We start from the raw sequence: 21,193 nt of genomic DNA on the forward strand, positions 1-21,193 counted from the left end.
TGTCGCCCAATGGGGGACAATTTAAATCGTGGTACTAAGAGGCAGTTGGAGTTGATGACCTAGTCGGTCTGAGGGAAGCTTTTCTGATAATCCTATCAGTTAAGTATGGAGGTGCTTTATTATTCAGACATATAGCGCTTAGCAGTCAAAAACAATCCTGCAGTGGCCATCTTGTGTGTGTCACTGGCGGCACTTAAATGGCTATCAACCACTTAGCTGTAATATGTCTACAAGAATGTATACGTCATGCATCCTAATAATGACAGATGGGCAAATATAGTTTTTTATTTTGCAAGGCTGTTAAATGTTAGGTAGCGCTTTGCATTAAGCTGACAGGGAATATTTTAAGAAACATTTTGTATACATTTATGAAAGCTGTGAGACGATTATTTGTTATCTGCTAGTGACATTGAGGGAGTCATTCCATATAGAGTGCAATTTGCATGGAGGGGGCTACCAACATTAACACTTAAGTGATGTTGGGATGCCAGCATGCAATTTTGCACAATTAAGAAACCATATGGAAGAATACAGATTAAAAAAATGCGATATTGCGTCACTCTTTCATTGTATGATCCGTTTACAGCTTGCCAACGGGACTTCTCTCGGGAGGATAGCTCAGGGGCAACGTGCTCGCCTTGGAAGCAAGACAACGCGTTCAATCCCCGGGTCCGCACTTAGAAACCTCTGGGTATTAAGCGTGTCATGAATGACCTATCATATCATATCACTTACAATGGATTGTTATGGTGGCTGCCTGCTTTTAGAATGTACCAAATGCAGGAGGATGTAACAGGAATCCATTTTTTTTAATGCCAGCATGAAACTACAAATGTTAATTTCTTTAGTGCTGCTTCTCTACCTCCAAGTGTTTGTAAAATGCCCTGGAGTGTAAAAGTCAGGTGTAATTGCCCAACACTTTGCTTTTACAACTTACATTTGCGCTCCAGGGTTTAGACAATGAGCTCCTTAGCAGTGCACAGGTCGTTGAGTCCAGAGCTCATTCCAGAGCCCCGTGCGGGTGTAACTGAAAATGATCAGCTCAGGGTCTATTAGATATCCTTAAGCCCAGGAGCCACCCTCAGTGGCTTACCATCTGGACCTCTGACATGTTTAGGGGTTCTTCTCCAGGTTCACTGCAGGAGTTGGGCAGAATTTCCCCGGATTAACGTCGAATGGCTGCAGACACAGCAGTGAGCGTGTGCTGAGGAGTAGCTGTCGTTCATTACAAGCTGCAAATATTGGTTAATTAGAAACGAGGGCTTCATAAACCTGCAGGCTGTGTGAAACAATGACTACATGTAGGTGATCACATGATGCTTTATCTTTCCCTGTGTTTCTTTCAATCTTGATACAACCATTTCAAACACAGATTAGGACCCAGGGCTGAGTGAGAAACCAATCAGGTTGCTTGGATCGCGGGCTGAACCCCACAATCCAAGCCCATGTCCAAGGTACGCTCAGGCCTTTAAATGTGGCCCCGGGCTGTTATCATCTGTTGCAGCCTGTGGAACATGGGATTATTGCTGAAATCGATTTTTTAGGCTCTTATTGTCATGCAGGAGGATAAATGTTGGCTTCCAATCAGGTTCAGGAAAATAAAGCTTAAGTACAATCATGCTCTTTGCTCAACATGGTACTATAGCAATTTATAGTAATTTCTATAAAACTGAGTGTTATTTTGTTTTAGTCCTTTATTTTTTTTAACCCATCTCTGGAATCTCATATTAAATGTGTTGTATTTCCAGCACTGACCCGGTTTGAAAAAGCAAGGTGTTCTAGGGAGAGGCGAGCAAATTGGGTCAGGAGGGCTGCTAGCCAGACTACAAGCCCACTCTGAAAGCAATCTTTGACCTGCCTGCCAGACTGTTTGGAGTGGTGCGTAACTGCTCACATAGTATGGGGCCAAGCATGATGGTGAAACTGTGAACATGTATTTAGGTTGTTATGACGGCCTTGACCCTGAGCCCGCTCTTTACGCTTATTCTGTGGCTGACTGGCTCCATGCACTCTACAGCACTCAGTTATAATAGTCCAGGAGCCGCCTGCAGTAAATTGGCCAGTTGGGCAAATCTGCTACCGTTGCGGAGGGGATGCTTCTGGAGCAGGGAGGAACCACATCTCAAATAGCCGGAGGGGTGTTTGAAAAGGCATGGGCCTGAAGGAAGTCTTTTGGTCTGCATCATCATGCCGATTCCACAGAGTTCTGGGAAGATCCAGAAGGCAACTGGAGGATCACTCACGGTTCCTTCAGTAAGACAGCCCCAAGAATGGATCATCAAGGCCCCGTTTACTAGCTCTGCACTTCAGGCAAACCTGTCACCATTATGGAACATTTAGTTACTAAAGTGGCATTTACCTTTTTCACAACCAATAAGAGGAGTCCGGCTACTCAGTCCTGTCCAATGTTTGATGTGTGTAGACGATCCTGAAAGAAGGCCTAGCAAGGGAAGTGGACGCCATTGCTCTCTTTGTGGTTCCATACCAGTCGTCAATGCTCCTTGTGAAGTCTTCCTCACCAAAGACACACAGACACACACACCCACCCACCCACACAACCCCCTCATGCATACTCCCTCCACATGTGCTCCCCACACACCCCTCCCACACACACCCCCTACAGCCCCCCACACTCATACTTCACACACACACCACACAAACAACCCCCACACCACCTCCACATGCATACTCCCTCCACATGCGCTCCCCACACACCCCTCCCAAACACACACCCCCACAGCCCCCACACTCACACTTCACACAAACACACACCACCCCCGCACCCCCACATCACACCCTCATGCATACTCCATCCACATGCACTCCGCACACACCCCTCCCACACACATCACACCCTCTCACACTTCCCACCCACACTCCACACACAGACCCCCACCACACACATACACACCACACATACACACCACCCCACATGGATACTCCCTCCACATGCAATCCCCATGCCCCCCACAGCCCCCACACTCACACTTCCCACACACACACACTCCACACACACACACACACTGCAAACATTGCACACATTTAACTTGCCTTTCCATACAGTGAATGTCCTCCTTCAGTCGATTCCTCAGGGATACTCATACATTCTCTGCTGGAAATGTCAGGAAGAAGGGGTTGGGCAGTCTCTCTTGACCCAGCCCCCGCCCCCCCACTACCTGGGACTGCAAGAGCAGTGCAATAGCTGACCTTGTAATGCATCAAGTTAGAAGCCACACTTTCTTCCTCATGCGGCAATAGTGACACAACCGATGTCTGTTTAAAGGCAGTGTCCTCATACTGGATGCAGACATAAGATATTTTGTATATGCACTGCCCTGCCTAGTTTTACAGAAACAATGGCAATATAAGTTTCTCTATAGGAGTGCGGTATTCCACCCTGCTCCCAGGCAGCTCATATCCCTTTGCCATGTGTGGTTAGCTTATCAAGTTCTGACATGCACTCTGGTAATATGAGTTTTATTGTAGAACGCAAAACTACTAACTGCAAGTTCCGAAATGCACATTGACTTGATGAGGTATTCTTCAAACGCTTGGCTTCACCCCTTGGAATCCATGCTCCTTGTGAACAAGAATAAACATAGCTGCTCTACCGTCCATAGTAGTCCAAAGGGCTGTGGGGGGTACAGCAGCACCATGGTAACTGGGATCAAACAGTTCCACAGCTCTGCTAACCTGCATGCAGTAAGGAAGTGCAAGCCTGTTATGCAGTTCCTTATACATTTCTTTATATCTGTCAGCAACCAGAAAACTCTCTTTTTGCACGGTCTTGTGTTGTATTCTTTGCTTATGCCTGTTTGTCTTAAATAGCAAATCTAAAGTTTTAGTTGGATACATAATATTCATTTATTTTATATCACAGCAATATAATCTTGCATACTTTCCCAGGAAATATGTATCAACCATTCGCACCCAGGGAAGGTTGCATAGCCAATAAGGTGGCTGGAACAGCGGATGATAATACACCTTCTCGCGTGCTACTTCCAGCCACACGACGCTCTTCCTTTTTTAATGTTTTTTATTTGGAGAGGCAACAGGGACCATCTCCCTGTTGCCTCCCGCCCCAGTGATTCCCCAAAACAATCCTTACCCCTTCCACACAACTTCTCCCTCTCTACCCACTTACCAGCTGGACCTGAGCTTTGTTCTCCAGTCCTGGTGCTCCTCCCATCCGCCATAGACATGGAAAACGGACTTTGTCCATCTTTTCTAATTTTCCTTTCCTCAGGAATTTGTATATGCCAATCTCCTGGGGGGGGGAACAAATGTGCATGCAAGAAAAACCCCAGGTGCAGATGGCTTTTATCCCCACTGTGGGGGGGCGGACACCGCCTTTAACGGCCCACAGCCTGGTCTTGGGCTGGTGGGCCGTTAAAGGCCATGTCCACCCCCCAACAGCGGGAGTGAAAGCCATAATGTGTCATACATAGTTCTATACAAAACTGAGAATGTTCACTATTAACCTGGTGCCACCGGCCTTTGGTTCCTTTTTTTTGGGAGACCCTGGCCTACTTTGGCTGAACCCCTGGCATATCACGTTAGAATGATTGATATCACTGTACTTTTCACATAGGAGGAATATCCATTCACATATCAGTCTTTGTCCTGCCCACAAGGGCAGTGCAGCACCGACATGCCAGGCAAACCGCCTTTGATCAAGAGTACCAGCAGCAACCCCATACATGTGTTTCAGCCTTGTTTGGCCTCATCAGTGAGGTCGAGATGTGCGTCTGAGTACACTGAGCAAGGGGTCCACGTTTGGTTTCAGGAAGTTTGAAGCCAATTGAGCACTTTCTCGAGACAGGAGAAGGCATGGGGAAGGTAGAGGCAGGCACCCATTCACTCTGGGTTCTGGGTGGCAAGGTGACTCCATTTCATATAGATCTTCTTTATCATATTAACAAAATCAACATCTTTCATAATGTAGGCAGGAATCTGTTAAGCAGCACCATCAACTGTAGGAAACAACCATTGAGGCCAGAGGTATGATTGTACCGCTGTATGTTGCAGTTGCAGATCAGAAGTACCCGCAGCCGTGTGCGCATGTAAGATTTCTGGGTGTGACGTGCCTGAGACATCGATAGGTTTGTGTCCCCAGAGGTGATCTTGTGCTTGTCGTATGGACGTGCATTGAACAGGGGCTGAGAATGGCAGGAGCTAGAGGTGTATACATGTTGTGCTGTTCGAGTGTCTTTTATTAGCCGTGAGCAAGTGGCTGGTTTGAATTTGTGTGTGTTGAGTAATGTGGAGAGAAAAGGGAGGGTTAGTCGTGGTGTTCTAGTGGGTTTCCATAGTGCTTTCAAATTATTAGACTGCTTTTAGTTGCATTGTGGTGAGCAGTGTTTGGAGGTTTGTGGTTGATGCAGGAAGATGACATGTTTTGTAGTTTCGATATTCCGGGAGATAGGAAAGGCCTTCTCATAGTGTGTTGGGATTGTTGTTTGATTTGTTATACTCTAGTCATTATAGTTGTCTGAAAGCCATGTGGTATGATCGAGCTGGCTTGGCGTTCCCTTAGGTTTTTTCTAGACTTATTGAGGATTTGTTTCTGGAGTTTGATGGAGAGTAGGGTGAGACCGTCTTTAGATTATGTTTTGGAAAGCCAGGTTTTTAGATTTGTAGTGGATTTCAGGTGGTTCGCTAGGGTGCAAATTCTTCTGTTACAAATTCCAGTATTTGGCCAACATAGTGGAAAAATTGGATGTATACAATTTGGCTGTGGTATAATTGTTCGGAGCCAACCCCCCCCCCTCCCGCAACCCTCGCTCCCCATGTTTGGTAGTGATTACCCAATTTGATCGTTTCCAAACGATCAAATGGTACTGGCTGAATTCAGACAGATTTACCATACGATCAATTGGAAACAATCAGTTTGGGTACTACCGAACAATTGCACCTCTGTCTATTCCTACGCAGAATCTTCTGTTTTCTAATAGTCGGTGAAAATATGAGACAGCAGAGGCAGACTATCTTAAGTGGCTTTAAGTCCTCTTCGACTACATTAAATTGTGGCATTTGGAATTTGCGACATGGGACTATATATATATATATATATATATATATATATATAGTAAGGGGGAAGCATTTTAAAAAGTTAATATCTATGAAGTGTTGAAGTCTATACACATTGGGAATGCTAATGTTGATATCTAACCTATAATGAAACTCTAAATATAACATAATATAAAAAGAGTATTAAAACCACCATTGTTTAAACCTTAACTCACTTTCTTGTTGGATTGCTGGTAAATGTGTGGATGCATTAATGTGTTATTAGTATGACATTTTATTTTTGTCTTTTAAATAGCACTTTCGCCAAAGCGCTGCACAAAATATAGGATCAGATTAATTTGGATACTGAGGTTCTAGCCATGTATTGGGCATGTCAATGGGCCTCATTACGAGGCTGGTGGCTGCGGAATGAACGGTGCTGGTAAGGGACCGGCACCGTTCATTCCGGGACACCACATTATGAGGTCTGCAGCGGGTCCCGCTCTTCACGCCTGGTCAGACCAGACGTGCAGAGCGGGACCCGCTAGCAGACCAGCATGCTAACAACGGGCCCGTCATTAACGTGCCCGTTGTTAGCATCCTCCCCATTCCCACTGAGCCCTATGGGGGCTCAAATGGGAATGGGGTTCTACTGGGTCCGGGTCCCGGGAATGGGAATTACCCAGCCCGCTAAAGTCAGCATCGCCCGGTAAATCCCTATTTTTGGGACCCGGACCCGGTGCCCGGTTTGGGGGTAGCCATGCTGCTAAAAACGGCATGGCTACCTCAACTCCTAATGAGGCCCAATGTCTTTTGTTGTTTGGTGTGAAGTGTGGTATTGAGATATTAAGTAACAGTATATGTTGCTGTTGATCTAGTGATTTCAGTAATTGTGGTTGTATGTGTTGCAGACATTTAATGTAACATACTATAGCATACGATTGAAAGAGTATGTTTAGAGTTCACTTCATAAAAGGTGTGATTATGGGTATATGTTTGCAGTCAATGATTAGATTATAAATTCGTATGTTTAGTTTCACAGTAATAGTGTGTGCTTTTGGGATGTATTGAACATTGTCTATATATGCTGTGTGGATGCTGGTGATGTACCCATGAGCCGATGTTATTGCTTCACTTTATCATCTGGAAGGGGGAGTTAAGGTGCCAGCATTGCTGGTTTGATTATATATTTTGTTTACTGTTTAATCATTGCTTAAACCATAACTTTCCCAATGTGTATAAACTTCGACGTTTAATAGATTGTAACTTTAACTTGATTTCCTTCTTCAAATGTGTATTATGTTTCAATTAAGAAACACAGTATAATGGCAGAGATATTACACACATGACCTTGGGTCTCATCACAGAGAATGTCACATTCATACAATTTTCATTTTTCCATTTGGTTATGGATGATTTTGTAGAACAGCGTTGATTTTAAACCCATTTTATAATAACTCCTATTTGAAGGCTGAAGGGCATACAGCTATAGTATGACCTACTTCCTCCTCAACCTCTCCACTCCCATCACACCCACCCAGCCAAACTCTTGCAGCTTTCAACATTTCCCATACAATTAGCAATATATTACACAAATCAATCTGGTTGAAAGCAACTCTTGATTATTGCTATATTGGACAGATAGCTACAGTCATCTCAAGGAACTTAAGTGGTGCTTTCTTCCACGAATATGGCAGTGCCGATATTTAACATCAGTTGGCAGAGAGATACCATATGTAGCTAGATATGCTCTAGCTGCAAGGAACATATGCTTGCACTGTATGTAGAAGTGAGCCTGTACCTTCATCAAGGGATGTAATGGACTATGAAGCGCTCCAGTTCATCAATCCTTGAGTGTATCTGCATGACCACCATACATGCCTGTATGTGGTGCCTTAGGCACAATCACGCCAGAACCATCCTCTGACCTCTGGGAATCTTTCTACCAGGTTAGCCGTAGGGAGATACCGTCTCTGTAATGCATTTATTCCATGCATTGTAACTCATATCAGGGTGAAGGCCTATATGACCTCCAACATTCCCATAGCCCCCTAACCCTAATAGTTGCAGGAGCCGTCCCTTCAGGGTTATTGCATTTATTGACAATAGAGACCCTGTATTATTTTCATGTTGATCTAACACCTTTTCAAACTCTATCAATAGTTTGTAACTCTTTGGTTTAATTTCTCCTGCAACATAATCCCTCACAGCTGCAGATAAAGAAAGAAAGAGAGCTTGCCAACAGAAAGCTCATATAATGTATTTATATGCAAACAAGCGACCTTCCCTCCATAATTGACCAAACTGTTCCAGTCTTGCCTTTAACTATTCCTGGAACCTGATTGAATTGTTCAAGTATTTTCGGAAGAAAAGATCCCACAAGCAACTCATTGGAGATGAACTGGTAATAAAGTTGCCATGTCCCTTGAAACTTTCCACAGTGCACTGAGGACAGGAAATCTCCTACCCACTTGGGGAATCGCAGGTCTGGCCACCTGCAGCTATTCGCCCACCATTACCGGGTGAATTACCATATTTCCAAGTGTAACCCCTTGCCTGATCTTGACCTCACTTCAGAGGTCTGGGATCACTTTTTGTCACCCGCAATATCATATACTTCAATGGGAGGCCTACCCACCATTTGATGTTCAGTGAATACCACACCAAGCAAACGAAGGTTGCTCTAACTTCTAAAGCAATTGTCTAGGAATAAGCACTGGACGTGACACGAATCAAAACAACCTCGAACTGACATTAATTGTTAACCCCTGAAGTGCTAAGGGCGAACTGTAGATGGATAAGGAATCATTGGAGGCACAACACGCCCCCTCACGTATTAAAGCTCTTGAGAGCACCATCCAAGAAAGCCACAAGAAACTCCACCTTCTCTGGCGCCCCTGAATCTGGTTCCACAAAGGAGGGAAGTTGGCTCAATAAAGGGAGCCCAATTCAGAACATGACCTAATTCCACAAGTATTTAATCTTAATTAGACATGCCTTGAATGGGACGTCCAGTGCATGGGTTTGTCTGCCAGCTGTTAGGCTGTAGGTCCAACTGGGAGAATATGGGTTTTTCAGTGTTTATTTTGTAGTTTGACACTCACCCATATAACAATAGTTCCACTGTCCATGAATGGGTGGATAATCCTGGATATGTTAAATAAAGCAAAACATCATTTGTATATGTATTTTTAACTGGCATTTTTATACAGCACCAATTTAGCTACTAAGCAACGGAACACTGTACATGCCTTTGAGGGTAACGGGGAGGGAGGGTTACAAAATGTGGCAGAGGATTTTATAGCCATAGGGATGGGAGGAGAGTCCCAGTTTGTATTACTCGACCCCTACTGGAAATCACTATATCCCTTCATTTTCCCTCATCGCCTCCACCAACAGTTCAATGATAATGTCAAAGAGAAGAAGGGAAACGTCTGACCATGTTGCACACCCTTGCCGAGAAGTGATGACTAGGAAGAGACACTGTTTAACCTTACTTTTGCTATGTGGGGCAAATAGATCTCTGGGTTCCAATGCTGCAATTGGGGCCTGGTCTAAAACTCTGCAATGTTACTCAGAGGAATCTGCATCTGACCCGACCATAATCCCTCTCGAAATCCTCCTAGAGTATGATCGGGTGGGTCTGGAGCTCTTATGCAGCATATATAAGGTTCATAGCTTTTCCTGTATTGTCTGCTCACTGAAGTGATCAACAAACCAACCTGGTTCAAATGGACCAGGCTTGGCAGAAATGTGCCTAGCCTTGGGGTGAGTAACTGTGTCAGTATTTTGGTGTCAATATTCAACAGTGATATTGGGCTACAGGAGCCACAACCTTTGGAATCCTGGCCTTTTTTTCCCTCAAAAACTGAAATAGAGGGCTTCCATAAGGTAGGAGGAATATCATAACTTTCTAAGAAACCATTACAAAAAATAACCCTTCAAAGTCAGTACATCAGAAAACCTGCACAACAGAAAACCTGCTTTAAAATCGGCCTGTAGACCTTTCGTGGCCTGGGGCCTTCCCAATTTCATGCCTTTTATAGCCGTTAACACTTTCCTACCAGAATTTGGGGTTACTAATTCGGGGTGCCAGGAACATAAACACAAGTGGACAACAAAGGATCGGGACATATAAAAGGGTCACCAGTATTCATAAGAGAACAGTAAGGTTTTTAATTGTTCACAAAATTTCCTACAGTCCTTTTGTTGTCTCAGCCCTTGCGGTAAGGTGTTCCAAAGCTTGGCTGAGATGACGGGAAATAACCTTCCATGACCGTTCGTACCTTTGAAACTTAGGTTACTGACTCACGATAGTGTCGAGGATCCGACTCACGATAGTGTCGAGGATCTGACTCACGATAGTGTCGAGGATCTGACTCACGATAGTGTCGAGGATCGCAATGTTCGTGTGGGCTCCTGAGGTTACTTCATGTTTTTAAGGTATGTAGGCATAGTACCATGTAGGCATTTGTGAACCAGCATTGCTGACTTAAATTGTACCCGTGCAGAGATCGGAAGCCAGTGCGTAGCTTGGCGAGAACTGGTTATGTGTTTTTTCCTAGTTTTTCATTTAACGATGTGTACCGCGTCTTCTTGAATCACCTGTGTGCCTTCAGTAGTAGGATTTTGTAATTCAGTATGTGTGCATGGTGGCTTGCATGCACGCTCTTTTGTGGATGCACTTATAGGAGTGTGCAAGCTCATTTGCTCCACTTATCAGGCTAGGTTCTGTGAGTCAAAGAGACTTTGCCACGAGGTTTTCAAGAGTAATGGAGCTGGCGGTCACCATGTATTGCCTGTTATGACGTGCTCCCTCCAATATGGGAAAATACATTAAAAATTGACTCTGTGGCCTGGGAGTTTATCAAGAAATTCGGATGTTTAGTTGTTCCAGCATGGAGCTGCAGAACTTCCCATTGCCTTGATGTAGCCTGGTCATGCATGGCAGGGATTATTGTGTCCCAGGGCTGCAGACAAGATTTCGAGGTTGGAATGTTTGAATCCCTATTTTATAACTTGGGAGTTGAAGGATTTTTAGGAAGTAAAAAAAACAATTCAATAATTCTCAAGAGGAGTATTATTAAGCAACCACATTATATTAACTTTTCATTAGATCTTTTCCTTATGATCCATACTTTCTTGGCAGCTTTTCATTTCAGCAACTCCATGGTTGTGGTCCTTTTTTGCGGCATCGGTTGCTGAGGCCACTGATCTGAGCACACCACTGGACGAATGCTTGTGAATTTAAGGGATACATACTTGTTGTGAATATCTTGTTCCAACCTGCTCCTTAGGGAGTCCAGTTGATGAGTACAGCCTTTCTCCAGCATCCCGGTGCATCCCTTATAGCTATATTTTAAATGTGTTTATGCATTGCTAAGAATTAAATAGCCCAGCTTCCTATATGATGATAGGCAAATATTAGCCTAAGTGATGTGATCATGTCTTTCCTTCTCTTTCTGCATGCAGGCACATGTCAGCTTGGCTGGGCGTATTACTGTACAGGCGGGGGAGCTGCAGCGGCCATGCTGATCTGCACCTGGCTGTCTTGTTTCGCTGGCAGAAATTCCAAACCATCATGCTACTGAGGAGGAAAGCACAGAAAAGAGAGTTCTTGAGAATTCCAGCAACACTGCCATGACCCGGCTATGCTGTGCACCCAAGACTAACTTCACTCTGGACCCGGAACCGTGACCACTTGTTTATTGAAACTGTCACAAAGTACTTTCTCGTTCTTTATAAGATGTTGTACTCTCTTATGTAATCCCTCATGTAAATATGTAATTATTTCTGTAAAACATCGTGTGCCATCTATGTAACTGTAACTTTAAGCCAAAAGCATTCATGTATCTTCTGTGCCCTGATACCCTGGGACTGGTGCGCATTACAAATAAATAAACAAACAAACAAAGTAGGATATATTCCCCACTCCTGATGCTTAATGTCACTGAAATTGGAAAACTATGCATTGTGGAATTGGAATGTAATATTTACAAACATATATTGCAACACAACCATATTCTCTAAATCATGCCAGGGTTACCTAGATCCCTCGTGGTCCACGGCTCGCTAAATCTATGCACCTGTTATCCAGGCAACTAAATCAATATGTTCCTCCATTAGAGTTGGGTTTGTCAATTCAACAACACTCAATTGGGTGCTGAGAATGACAATGAATATGCAAATATTGTTCACTGAAAATCATCTATGTATAATATATCTGTTTTTGTCGTACCTTTAAATGGTTTGGGCCTATTTGACTGAAATCATTTGACCTAATCACATTTGATCGAATTATTTACCTTTTTTTTGGTCTAAAATGTAGGGGGAGACCCCCCGCAACCCTCACCCACTTCCCCTCAACCTAATCTATACCCTTAGCCACCCTGATATATATTCAATTAAATTTGACTAAAAAAAGGTCAAAAAAATTCCATCAGATGTTTTAGGTCAAACGTTTTTAGGTCAATTATGCCACTACCCCTTAATATACTTACATCTGTCTGTTATGACAACGCAGTGAGTTAAACCCCGGCCTCAGACACTCTTTGCAATTTGCAATCACAGATTCAAAAGCCAAGATGCCCGACTCAGCCCTTCTTTCTTCTGCAGCCAATACATTCAGTACCAATAATTTAGCTAATAATAACATCTACTGCTAGAAGCAGAAGGAACTAGGTATGGTGTTATTATTAATCATTATACATATTAATTACGGAAAAACCTGATCAACACACTGCATTTTTCTATTTACAGCCCAACACTACTTCACAAACTCACTTCATGTTGGCCCCTAAAACCAATTTCCAATTATGTTTGGCTTGCAAGTCTTCCTATGGCCGGCAATTCCCCTCCCTCCGCCGCACTTCTTGTTACTGCACTTTCACGATCCGAAGGTCACAAGGCCTAGTAGGACCGTTTTTGTTTTCTTCATCCCTGTTCCCCCCTCCCTGCTTGTCTTGTAGCGCCTTGAAACACCATTTGCTGCATAGGCGCATTATACGTACCCAATTAATACAATAAGCATTGCGTTGTTCTCAGTTGTCGACATGAAACAGTGAGAATGTTTAAAATCATAACTCAACCATTAAAAAAGCACTGTATGCAAAAGTACTTGGAGGTTCTATGACAAATCAAAGTTTTGTTGTTGTTTATTACTGTATGGATTTAATTAAACCTGCACTTAGCCTATGTACCTTGCAGGATATATGCAATTACGGCCGTCCAACTCTTCCTGGTACTTTAGCTGCGTCATTATAACTTTTTCACACTTTATCGTGACTTGATCCTTATTTTTTCTGTCATAACTTACTGTTCTATCTGCAACCCAGGCACTTTGGAGGCAAGAACCATATCTCTCTCTCTCCCCCTGCACTTGCACGATCTCAATTTCACTTGGCCTAGTAAGATCGTTGTCTCCGTCTTCTCTCTGTTCCCCCTCCCCTGCCTCGTCGTGACTTGAAACACTTGTGTATAGGCGCGTTATAATTTGTCACACACACACACACAGCGACCCTGCTGCGGTCTAACTTACTATTTTCTACTTTCGTAATGTGCTTTCTGGGATGTATATTAACTCATATTTCACTTATTGGCCTGGTCGTTATCTCCAATTAGTGCTCCGGTATGTCTCTATGTCCTTCTAGAGCTTCACCACAAGTAGCAATCGATTTTTTTAATGATGCATTAATTTAACAGATTCATCAAATAGTCTGAGACGCAGTGTTTGTCATAATCTTTTGGTGCATTAATTTTCTGCTGCAAAGGATAGTCCTAAAAGAACAAACCTGTATGATTGTAAAGAAAAGGTCTTCTTCTGAGCTTCCACCTACCTCCGCCTTTCCGTGATGTAGTTCAATGAAAGTCGTATCATGCCCTTGTTAAAATAAACACTAAAAAAGCAGACAAGAAAGAATCAAACTGTGTTTTTTTTAAAAATTTTATTTTTTTAAAGGAGAAGGTCGAATCCCTTTATCTGCTTTAAGGTTGTCTAGCAGCTAACTATTTCCAGGTGTAAATCGATGTATAACATCATATATACTTCGAATATTCTAGAAGTGATCACAATTCATTGCAGCTCCATGATTTTGATGGAGCAACCATTATTTTAACAGAGATAAACGTGAAGACTATAGTAAGTATAGTCTTCATGTGATGTCTTCATAACTATCAACTAAGTGGGGATCCATAACTTCTCATTAAGCCTTATAGACCAGGGAAGAGGTCCTTATTGTGGGTTAATAACCCTTCCCAAGGTCTACAAAGCTATTAGCACATGGAGTTGTGCAACTAAAAAGGAAAGCGTTATTATTGAGCTGAAAACAAATTAGCCAACAGAAGTAACTTGCAATCTTAAGTTAATAACCTTGTGCTAGTAATAATAAACCTGATACAGTTTTGTTTCATTACTGTTTGTTAACTCACGGAATTGAACTGTTCATTTACAGAGCTGAACACAATTGCTTCTGTGCTGCTGGCCAGGCTGCTGCTCAAGTCAGATGGTTTGGAATGAGGAATTTACAAGAGATTGTCGACTGCATTCGAAACATTATGATTGGATGAGAGGAGATATATAATAGACTACATGGGCTAATTAAGCAATCTGTATCCCGCAGAACAACCGTACCTGCCGAAATGGGACCTGAGAGTTGAAGTCCTGAGGTGCAGCGAGGCTGTTTACAAGGGGTGCAGGCCCATACCACTTGGTACAGTGGATTGGTGACCCACGACAGGCCTCATCTAACAGCTCAAAGTTTGATCGGTTGTTCCTGCAGATATAGGGGCCATTTGGGTAACAGAAGAGAGGGCACTTTTGAATTCTGCGCAACCCTTCAGGAAGACACCGTGGATATTCAAGCTGTTAACTCAGCGGAGGTCATGTGCAGGCTAGACTGGTTTGTCTGGAATGGTCTGTACATCACTGACACGAATGTCCCGGAATCTATCTATCGAACGTTAAGGAAAAGGAAGAAGGTTTTTGAAAAAGATGGGGTTGTTCTCCGAAATTATAGCACACATTTACCACAGCAAATGAAAAAACAACATTCTTGGAGTAACATCCATAGGAATCTCAGAACTTTCTCCTGCATCGGCCACACATCAATAATTGTGCACAAGTGTGCAAGAAAGTGTAATTGATCCCTGGGAGGTCTAGGCATCTGAGCATATGCCCCACCAGTAGTGTTTCATGTTGGTTATGGTTTTAAAACACAAGATCATTGTTATATGCATATCATGTATTTTGCTGAGTGGCGAGAGTCGTCTGTGGTGGTGACTGCAGCAGCTGACTATTGCATTGGAGTACTGGAGCCTGCCTATAGTGTTTTCTACTGGGAGGCATGTCTATTCGTTGGATCAGGAAGGCTCCCATCAAAAACATTAGTGCCGCGTGGAGCACTGCGCGGGAGTGGAGAGAGTGGCTTGCGGTGGTCCGCAGGGGCAGCTGGGTCAAGCTGGAGTGTTGCAGCTATGAGACATGTTCAGCACTTTTCGGCTTTTTACCAGCCAGTAACTCGCTGACGGCAGACACTGAACACTGTAGGCCTCATTACGAGTTGGGCGGAATGGGTTTAACGACGCCGGTAATGGTGCAGGTAAACCCATTCCGCCCTATTATGAGGTTCCCTTGCAGGACCCGCTCAGAACGTCTGGTCAGACCAGACGTCCTTTGCGGGTCCTACAAGGGGACCAGGGAGCTCATAACGGGCCCCTTATTAACAGGCCCATTATTAGCGCCATCCCCATTCCCATTGATCCCAATGGGGGCTCGAATGGGGATGGGTTTTTTGAATGAGAAATTACCGGGTCCTCCAAGGTTGGAATGACCCGGTAATTCCTCATTCAAGTAACCGGGATCCGGACACGAGTTTGGAGGCTTCCATGGAGCTAATAGGACCATGGCTACCTCCAAACTCGTAATGAAGCCCTCTGAGTTGCAGTACCCTGCTGGCCAGCCCCCGTGTCTGGCATTGAAGCAAAATCCAGTGATAAGGTACTCTGAAGCCACAAACCACTGATATCCTGTTGTGACATCATAATTAGCATCTGCTCTCTCTTCCCTACCTCCGTGTAAATCCATGCACGCCTCCTGTCCTATCAAGCCCTTGGGATTGGCACAAGTCCTGTTTTCCACTCATTCTGTTTTACAAGCTGGGCGGTGTATGTGCAGTAGGTGCGACAGCCTTATCACTTGTTTGGACGGGGTCGCAATTGCCCCCTGGAACAAACTACTGAGCGGCTTCTGGATCATAAGTACTGTGAACCACGGTACGGAACCGTCGCTGCAATCCCTCAAATGTTGCTTCCTCTTCCCTGCAATCCCTCAAATGTTGCTTCCTCTTCCCTTCCTCTCTCCATATAAACGCTGGAAGCTACGCATAGACCGGAAATGCGGGAAGCCACGCATAGACCGGAAACGCTGAAAGCTTCAAATAGACAGGAAATGCTGGAAGCTACGCATAGACCGGAAATGCTGAAAGTTACGCATAGACCCGAACCTTCACTCTTTATTCTGCCGGTCGCCTTTCTGTTCTAACTCATGAAAAAGATTGACCTCGGCCTGTGAGCGTATCTCGATATTCATAGACTGAGGTCATGCTTAAGCAGCCTTCTAGATACAACACACGTAGCTGCTCAAGGAGTGAGGTGGCGAGTAAGACACTATCCGACCAGTCATGGATTGCGAACATGGCTGTAGTACTGGAGGGAGACCCTGCATAAAGAAAGACTTCATGTGAACCAGCAAGCTATCTAACTAAGACCCCAATAACCACTGTCACACTGGATCCAACTATTATAGATAACAGGCCACCAAGACCCAAAGGAAAGATCACAGCATGCTACACTACTGTACCTGAAAATGCGCATCATACAAACAACCACTTTCAAGGCATGGCAAGCACTAATTTTAGTGGGGCAGACAAAAAGGAAGACACCTTGCAGTGCTCACCCTTAAGCGATAACAATAACTAATTGTTAAGACTTTGTTACAGTCTACAAAGGGAGGCGGAGAGAATAACCATCACTGACACTCAGATAATGATGGACAATGAGCCTAGAATCGTGGCAGAGAACATTATTGGGATATGGGAGCCTGTGCACACAAGCCATATGGAAGCCTCAGGGCTTCGTTCCTCGTCATCAAACTCAGACAGCTCCAGCTTTCCCGACAACACTACCAGAACAAGGCTGAATCTAACAGATCTTACGCAAGAAGACCTGAGATCACTACTCAAAGCAATGCTGGAGTTATGCACAGAAAAAGAGAAAAACCTTGAATTGAAAAAATACATTGCCTAGAAACATCGGGAGAACATCTAGAGCCCCCCTCCTCGGCCTTTGCTGGAACTGGTGAAGCCCACCAGCCATCGCAAGGAGAGCGGCCAAACATAGCCCATGAGGGTCACAATGGGGACGAACTATCAATGATAGAAATCGGATTAAAGGAGGATGAACGAATAAGTGCTCAGCTCAGCGGGAGACCCATGAGGAAAGTTCCCTGCAGGTTTTGTGTGAGAGTTGGCCAAATGACTCAATTGCTGTGCAACCCCTGGTGGTAGAAGTTGTTAACGATTCAGGGGAAAAATCACCAACCATCCCCAGATCATTGTACGATCCGAACCAGAGACGGGCTCGGAGGAAAAGAAAGGTTAAAGGCAAACCTGCAGAATCAAAAAAACAAAAGCCCTGGGGTAGATCAAGGAAAAAGGCTGCCGCTCTGGCTGGGGTTGCTGCTGATCAATTTGAATGTGTTAGCACAGAAGAAGTAATTGAAGTACGCAAGAAAACTGGAGTACGGGGAAATAGAGCAAGTAAGAAAGGGAAAACAGGAAAGGAGTGGGCACATTGGATGGCTGGGTGCGCCAGACAAGGCCTACTACAACTGATGAGTCCTCGTTTCAGTAGACACCTGCTCTTAATGGTGAGGAACAGACCCAGAGCGGCTTCACGGCGACCAGTGCAGTAGATGCCAATGACGAAGCACCAAATGATGTGATCGCTCCTTCAAAAACAGAGGAATGGGCCGACAAAGCAACGGAAAGTAGGGACAACATGAGATGGGTGGAACCAACGACCCGAGGCAAAATACAATGAGACCAAACCACCCTAAGCGAACAGGAAAATAATAACCATCACAGCTATTATACAGCAGATAACCCTTTCCCAAATAGGCTTGAGGTTCTGAAGCTACTCCATATATTACCACATCTGAATACTCGCAAGGCAAAGTATGTTCGTCCCTTCAATCTTTTTCCCCCCACTGCTCTTAAATTTTGTGTTTCTAATGTACTTTCCACCCTTGCTCCCTCCCTGCCCAGTGGGCGCTTTGAAACAGTATTTTCTTATTGTAGAAGCGCCTACCAAGCAAAAAATAAATAAATAAATACATCTATGGGTGATAACCACTAAAGAAATGCTCAGGGTTGAGTTTGCATACTGTGACCGGGCATGCATATATTTGCACAGTAACAATGTGGCAGATTTCATTATGGAATATGCAATGAACTTCCAGTGCATGGGTTATATGTTGAACTAGGTAGAGTGTTTAAATCTGACCCCATATGCAAAACAAAACAGGCGCAAGCTGAAAGAACAAGCAGAGGAGATGGGTATCTCCGAAGGAAGGGATAAATGACCAAAGTGTGCCCTAAGGGAGTGGTCAGGATCTCGCTAGATCGCCTCCAGGGGGAGAAAATTGACCAACAAGGAAAAACTTGCATAAGCTGGAACACCAGAGAACATTCTCACCTCATTTGCACCTTCTTGCGGCTACCACATCTGCTTGAGTCAGACATCTTCTTACTAGATACTAGTTTGTCTTAGATGAGTTCGTGTGCTATAACTGCCCAGTAGGAAGAAAAAGCAGGAAAAAACAGTAACTTGGAGTAGCAGTAAATATAGTAGCTAGATTGAGTTCGTATTTGAGAAATCTGGTCTGATCTCCAGACCTGTAACTCAATCACTAAGGAATACTACCTGTAGCAAGCACAAAATACTAATTTCTAAGCTCCCCTGTCTAGGTGGGACCGAAACTCCACTAATAACGGTAAGAATCACATTAGTTGGTCTGACAAAAATGTCGCTGCACTGAATAAATGGGTGGCAATTGACCAGGTGGATCTGGAGATTCATGAGACGGCTTTGGCAATAGCGAAGTACCCAAATAGGAATGGATCACTCTGAGGAGCCTCTACAAAGATCCCCTTGACTCTGAACGACAAGCAGTATGACCACGATATTGCAACGAGGAATAAAGAGAAGCTTCAGATGATTAGGACGAGAAAAAAATAGAATAACATGGGCCTCGTTACTATTACTGACAGTGATAAGGCAATTGTATACTTGAAAACCAGATACAAACTTAGGATCAGGTCCCACACTGCCTCTTGCAGATCAGCCAAATGGAAAAAGTGTTCCTGCTACTTGGAAATCATGACTCAAAAAAAGTAGGGTGCGGAATAAAGCCCATCATAGACCCTTTTAGCGACGCCCTAGTTGATCCGGTTAGTAATGTAACCTCGGAATTGTAGGTGAAAAACCAATACAGGGCCAAAATAACAGACACTCAACACAATCATTGAACGTAAAACATCACAAAAACAGGATAAGATTCACTAAGGAAGAAATCTAGAGCACAATCAGGAAGCTCAAAGCTTCGAGAGCTCCATGACCAGACAGATTATCCAACAAAGTGTTGAGAGAGAACCCTGAGGTCTGGACGCCAATCCTAATGAATATCTTTAAAACAATCAGCAGTGAAGATGCCAGCCTCTCACTCTGGCCACAATCTATATCAATTCCTGTGCACAAAGAAGGAGACCGCGATCAAGTCTTTAACTACAGGCCTCTAGCCATGCTGGACGCTCCAGGAACACTCTTATGCACTTTATTACTAAACAGATTAAGAAGCTGGGAAGAGCGAAACAAACCAGCAAACTGGGTTCAGAGAAAGGATGGGTACCTACCAAAATATATGGACACTGAATTATTTAATACAGAAAACGCAGAAGGATAGGAATGTATACATCGCTTATATTAATTTCTCTAAAGCATTTTACACGGTGCATAGATATACTCAAATATATGGACACTGAATTATTTAATACAGAGAAGGCAGAAGGATAGGAATGTATACATCGCTTATATTAATTTCTCTAAAGCATTTTACACGGTGCATAGATTGCGACTCTCTGACAAAACTACTAGTTTGAGGTATTGATGAGTATATGATCGAATTATTTTATACTGTGACAGAGGCCGCTGTGAGAAATAACCAAGAGGGCCTGGTGATAGCCTTTTTTCAAACTAATAACAGTCTTAATCAAGATTGTGTTCTGATGTCTGCCAATTGTTATGTAGCTGATCTAGGTGGTACACTATGCTTGCAATACATTCCCACCAAAAGTTGATATAATGCAGGTAGGATGGCTAATGTATGCAAATGATACCATCCTGTTCGACAGAACACCCATCGGCCTACGAAAGGGCTGATGGCACTTCATATTTACTCAAAAGTAATGGGTTTCAACTAAAAAAAAAAACGAAGCCTATGCAGGTGGGCCGGAAGAGGCCAGCCAGAAACGTTGCATGGAAAGTGGATGGCGAGACAATAGATATACATATACCCATGTGAACTTATCACTCCTACTAGTTCAATTCAGGCCAATCAAGAATACGTTGCTATCAAAGCAACGAGGGCGTTTGGAGTATTCAGAAAAATCACCCTGACTAAGGCCGGCTTCTCTGTCGAAGGACGAGTAGTACTCCTCCGCTCCAGCCTGGTCCCATGCATACTATACGGACTGAAAATACTTCAGGAAAGGGAAATATTTCATATGATATGATATGGCATTTATAACGCGCCTATACACAAGTGTTTGGGCTTAAGATGCTGGAAGGAAACATTTGGCAGCGGGCAGTAGGGCTTCCACAAGGCAAACCTGTTGAAGGCATTCGTCTAGGATTATGGCTGGTCTCAATAACCACGACCCTCAACATCTGGACAAGCATGTTGAAACACAAAATATTAAATGATATGGGAGCGACACAATTTGGCCGGTTTACCAACACAAGGCGGAAGCTGACAGTGATATGTGATAAGTGATCAAATTAAGGAGTGGGATGCATCAATGAAAGCGCTCCACAACAAAATAAGTCTGACAGCGGACTACACTGGGCATGA

The 21,193-nt window shown here is 43.9% G+C and overlaps 1 protein-coding gene across 1 annotated transcript in view; it reads left to right on the top strand.

Annotated features, from left to right (window-relative positions):
- Positions 1 to 13,910, top strand: part of LHFPL1 (LHFPL tetraspan subfamily member 1) — a 413,296-nt gene extending 399,386 nt beyond the window's left edge. The window contains exon 4 of the mRNA XM_069612594.1: positions 11,482 to 13,910. Within this exon, the coding sequence (XP_069468695.1) occupies positions 11,482 to 11,600 (119 nt within the window). The 3' untranslated portion in view covers positions 11,601 to 13,910. The remainder of the gene's footprint in view (positions 1 to 11,481) is intronic.
- Positions 13,911 to 21,193: the final 7,283 nt, after the last annotated feature.

This window comes from Ambystoma mexicanum, chromosome 5p (genome assembly GCF_040938575.1).
Source record: "Ambystoma mexicanum isolate Mex_15411 chromosome 5p, UKY_AmexF1_1, whole genome shotgun sequence".
Taxonomy (NCBI): Eukaryota; Metazoa; Chordata; class Amphibia; order Caudata; family Ambystomatidae; genus Ambystoma; species Ambystoma mexicanum.